Consider the following 4790-nt stretch of genomic DNA (forward strand, 5'->3'; position numbering starts at 1 on the left):
TCCTTTAATTCAGTTCTTGTTTTGTTGAGCTGCACAGCTCAGTATTGTTTTCTAGACTTTTTACTTCTGTGAATAGAGCTGACCATCTGCCCTAAAATAAAACACACCAGCTTCAGCTCCCTAAGAAGTTGATTAAAAATCCTTGAGAATATGTAACAAAGCACACGAATGTTGAATGCACTCTTAAATATTTCTGCAAATGTTACTTTATAGTTTGTACCACCTTTTTTCTTGTTTTTGAACAGAGCTTGTCCTTATTATCTCTCTCGAAGCCTGAAGCAGCAAGCAGATATTATTTTTATGCCTTACAACTATTTACTCGACTCGAAGGTAACATAATCTTTGCTTTTAAATGCAATTGCTCTATTTATTTAATATTGGCTGGAAAACAGTGCCTGTGTTTCATGGACAGCAAATGAAACCATTGAAAACTCCACTGAGGAAACCAATTTGCTGACATCTTCGTGCGACTTGGAGTAACATCGGCAAATTTATGCTTGTGTCATCTTTGCAAAGACGACGCAAGCATAAATTTGCAAAAATAAGGCAAATCCTGCTGCTTCACACCCTGTTCCTCCCAGGTCCCTGTTGGCAAAAATGGTGACTGAAGTGAATTCTCATACACTTGTGCATCCTGGTGTAGTTTTATTCTTTATCTGCAGCTTTTACCTGATGTGTTTTAGCACCTTTGTTTGCAGAGAAAACAATTCTGTGGCTTACACAGAGATTACTCACTGTGTTCTCGCCAAAAAAAAAGAAAAAATAAAATCAAAATATGTGAAAATCCAAATCTGTCCCATGAGCCAATTTGTCACTCAACCAAATCCATATTTCTCTGTGGCCTTTTTGTCCGTTTTCTCTTCCTCTCTTTCATTTTTAGAGCCGGCGAGCGCACAACTTAGACCTGAAGGGAACTGTGGTAATACTTGATGAAGCTCACAACGTGGTAAGTTGTTTCAGGTCTGTTGCCGTCTTTCCAACTCCATTCAAAGGGAAAACCAGAACCATGTCCTATTACAAACAGTCCGTCAAACCTCTTCTCAGCTATACCTTGTTAATGTTCGTTACCGTGAACATTTCTTATTTCCATGACAGTGAGAACTTTGTAGTTTAATTAATGGGCCTTGTGATTTTTTTGCAGGTGATAGTTGCTTCCCGAAGGGTGTAGCTCTGGTTTTAGGAGGGTGCTCATTTTTTTTTTGTTTGGAGAGTTCTCTTCCAGGGGCTACGAACTTGTGAAAGATCCATTCTTGAAGCGCGGCTGCACCAGCTGCCCCAAGTGCAGTAGATGGCAAATGTGACTCTTGTAGTTTCCATAGAGGAGAAAAAAGAAAAAAAAAACAACACCAAAGTCCTGCATTTTGCGATCTTCCTCTTAGTTGGCTTTGAACTGCAGCCCTTTGCCTAAATACTGAAATGCAAAGGAAGATTTTTTTTGTCTGTCACGTGAGGAAACTCCCAGCGAGGTTTCTGCTGGGTTGGTTTTCTGGCCGTGTGCTGCTCTTTCAGCCGAGAGGCCACTGGAGGGTGCGCTCCCTTTGCTGGAGCTTGGTGCCACCGGCAGGGATGAAGCCAAAGAGCTATTCTAGAACTAGTCCCCTTGCAATGGTCCTCCCACGGTCCCGGCTGTTCCGGGTTAGGATGTGGAAACTTTAGTACTTGCTCTAAAATAAAAATCACTTCTTTCTCCTTAGATTGTTTATGCATGCAGCTAGGTGAGCATTTTTCTATTCATAACTTACTTCTTCGTAGCTGTTGCGGTCGAATTTGTCTGTAGGGTAGTTCGCACTATTTCTCTTCATTCCTCAGGGAAAATGATCTTTTTTGTGAATGAAAAATTTGTGACAGAACAAGTGTCTTTATTTTTCAAGGTCATAAGGAATTTAGTTAAACTTATCAGCTTGGAGAGTGTTCAAACCATTACTCTTTTTTAGTAGAAAGTTAGCATATTGACCTAAATGCATATTATTCACATGTAAAATTTTAATTTTCTTGTGGTTTGGTGTTTTGGGGGTTGATTTTTTTTATCTTGTTGTTTGTTTAGTGGGGTTTTGGTGTGGGAGTTTTTTGTGTTTTGAGTTTTTTTTATGGTTCCTCTCCCTCTTTTCTCCATGCACTCATCTCTGCAAGAGGGGCAGGGACCATATCTTCAAATGACTGAATAGACAGGGATATGAGTACTTCCTAAAAGTGTGAGAGGGACCAGAAAGGCTCTTTCGAAGGATAAATCAATTCTCTAACTAAAAAAAAAATGCCAGTTAAGACAATTTGTCATCAGACAGCGAGCTGTTTGGCAACTGCGTGGGAGAAACAAAAGGATGTCAAGAAAAATCTATTAGCAGCAACATGAAAAACACAGAGGAGATGATGCTTATTAAAAAAAAAAAAAGGATCTTAATGATCACACTCATTTGCTACTGGATGGGAATGATATAATGTTGATAAGGTGAAAGGGACAAAATCCGTTTGACATTTCGGAAATAAAAGGATGTCTAATAATAGTCAAGATCTTCAGGTGTTTATAAAATGTCCTCTGGCCTGAGCTGGAGATCAGAACCAAAACCCAGTGTGAGCATCTGCACTTTATTGTCTAAGAAATTACCTGAGCAAAGAGCACAATGAACAGTCCAAGTAATGCTTCTGTTCCTTGATATTCCAGGAGAAGTTGTGTGAGGAATCGTCTTCTTTTGACCTGACACCCTATGATTTGGCTTCAGCAATGGATGCTCTAAACGTCGTGCTGGAAGAACAAGCCAAAGTGGTTCAACAGAATGAAATAAATGCGGAGTTCAACATGGAGCTGGCCAGTTCAGGTGTGTTGACACCCACAGACCACTGTTACGGTGGAATTAGAGGGTGCCGCTACCAAGAACTGGAAAATTAACTTTTCCTAACGGCTTCTGGAAAATTTGCTGTCATTGGTAGGTAGATTATTGGTAATTGGTAATTTACTGCCAGACAAACATAAAAAGACTTGGCTGAGCCAGTGTGACTTAAGGGGTCATGAAAGAGAATGGCAAGTGCAATACAGGAGATGTCTTTCCATGTACACAGTTCTAGCCATCCTACCCATCATTTCTGAAACGGCATAACGAAACCAGGAGCTCAACAGGCATGCAATGTCCTCTCTGAAATCTTTCCTTTCTTCAACAGGGCTGAACATGGAACTGGAAGATATAGCAAAGATAAAGCGTAAGGTTTTTCGTTTGTTTTTTTCCGTGTTGTTGAATATTGCTATTGAAGCAGTTTCAGAAGGTCACAGACTGTAAATTGGCTTCACGTAGCATTTCTGTAGACATTGCTCATAACTAAGAAATTCCTGGGGGTTTAAGGTGTCTACTTTTCTGGAGAATTTTGTGAAATGTTTGGTTGCAGTTTTTTTTCCTAAGAAGATGAGAGATGTGGCAGATGAATGCATCGCTTCCTTCTTTGCTGGAAATTCCCTTGTTTTCTAGTCTTGTCAGTGTGCAGGAATTCTATTATTCTTCTGCTGTAAGAAGATGATGTTACGTAAAGTTAACAGCAGGAGCTCGAGATGTCTCATGTTTAGCTGAAAGGTTAAGCCTCATCTAAGAATTGAGGTCACGGAAGTTCTTGAAGTTGAGTATGAGTATTTAAAGGTGATATCTAGGAAATTGGTTTTGATCCTTTTGATTTGTCTCCCGAATCAAGAAAACAGCTAGGTGGTTGTCTTTGGTAACAGCCTTTCTAATGAAGTACAGTTGAAAAAGAGGCTTAGATGTGTCCCAGAAAGGAATTTCCATGAACCCTAACTTTTTTTCCCTTTTTGGTTCTCTTAAAGAAATTCTTCTTCAGCTAGAAAGTGCTATTGATGCAGTGGAGCTGCCACCAAATGGTAATGGAGTCACCAAAGAGGGAAGGTAAATTTCTTGTCATCGTTGTATTTGCATGTTTAAAGTACAGCAAATTCTGGCCCCGCGTGGAACTGGGCCAGCTGTTAGGATGGGTATTATTCTAGTTTCTAGCACAATTCTGGGAATAGTATTTATTCAAGAGTAAATCCCCTTTCTGTAGTATTCATTACTCCTGGTGGAACTTCCTTTTAAAGTGTTTCAAGAGTGGAAAATCTGTGCTGTGAGCAGTTATTCTGAACTGGAAGAAGCTCCTAGCTGTGCTGCTTCATGATTTAAAAGAGGTTCTAGTGCTGCAGTGCTTTGGTTTGAGGTGCCTCTGTGAACCTATTTGTAAACTGATGTGTATTGTATCCTGTAAAAAAATCAGGGGAATTGTGTCTAAGTATTTTATGGAGAAATGGTGGGAAATGTGAAGGATGTGGTCAGTGTGCTTCCTGTCGTGTCAGTATTGTCTGTTGTCTTTATAACCAGCTACTTATTCCTGTAAATTTTTCTTTCCCATGGGCACAAGAAGATGTTTGGCTACTAGACGGTGAAATTGTTATATAAAAGAGTAACAGTAATTGTGTCCATGTGATGATTTTTACGGGGTTTACCCATTTGTGCTTTTTCTTTGTGCATTGCAGCTACATCTTTGATCTGTTTGCAAAGGCCCAAATAACATTCCAGACCAAATCCTCTCTCTTGGAGTCACTGGAGCAGATTTTACAGTTTCTTTCAGGCCGTAAGTGTGAATTTGTTAGTTGTTTCACTGTAATGTAAGTAATTGGAAGCTTCCATTGTTTGGGAGGAGGAGGAGAAAGGCTGCTTTTTTAGATTTAAACTATAAAACTTTTAAAAACTGAAATCTGGCCCTAGGGACCTGTGTCTTTTTTTTTTTTTTTTTTTTTTTTTATTTTTTGCAAAGGCCCCCTG

At 39.6% G+C, this 4790-nt stretch overlaps 1 protein-coding gene across 1 annotated transcript in view; it reads left to right on the plus strand.

Moving 5' to 3' along the window:
• Positions 1-4790, plus strand: part of RTEL1 (regulator of telomere elongation helicase 1) — a gene marked incomplete at its 3' end in the record, with an annotated part of 21017 nt that overhangs the window by 4157 nt on the left and 12070 nt on the right. Inside the window, exons 7-12 of the mRNA XM_009867558.1 lie at positions 246-330; positions 881-946; positions 2660-2813; positions 3154-3192; positions 3803-3881; positions 4502-4599. Coding sequence (XP_009865860.1) covers positions 246-330; positions 881-946; positions 2660-2813; positions 3154-3192; positions 3803-3881; positions 4502-4599 — 521 coding nt within the window. The remainder of the gene's footprint in view (positions 1-245; positions 331-880; positions 947-2659; positions 2814-3153; positions 3193-3802; positions 3882-4501; positions 4600-4790) is intronic.

The sequence above is a fragment of the Apaloderma vittatum genome, unplaced genomic scaffold, assembly GCF_000703405.1.
Source record: "Apaloderma vittatum isolate BGI_N311 unplaced genomic scaffold, ASM70340v1 scaffold27990, whole genome shotgun sequence".
NCBI classification, from domain to species: Eukaryota; Metazoa; Chordata; class Aves; order Trogoniformes; family Trogonidae; genus Apaloderma; species Apaloderma vittatum.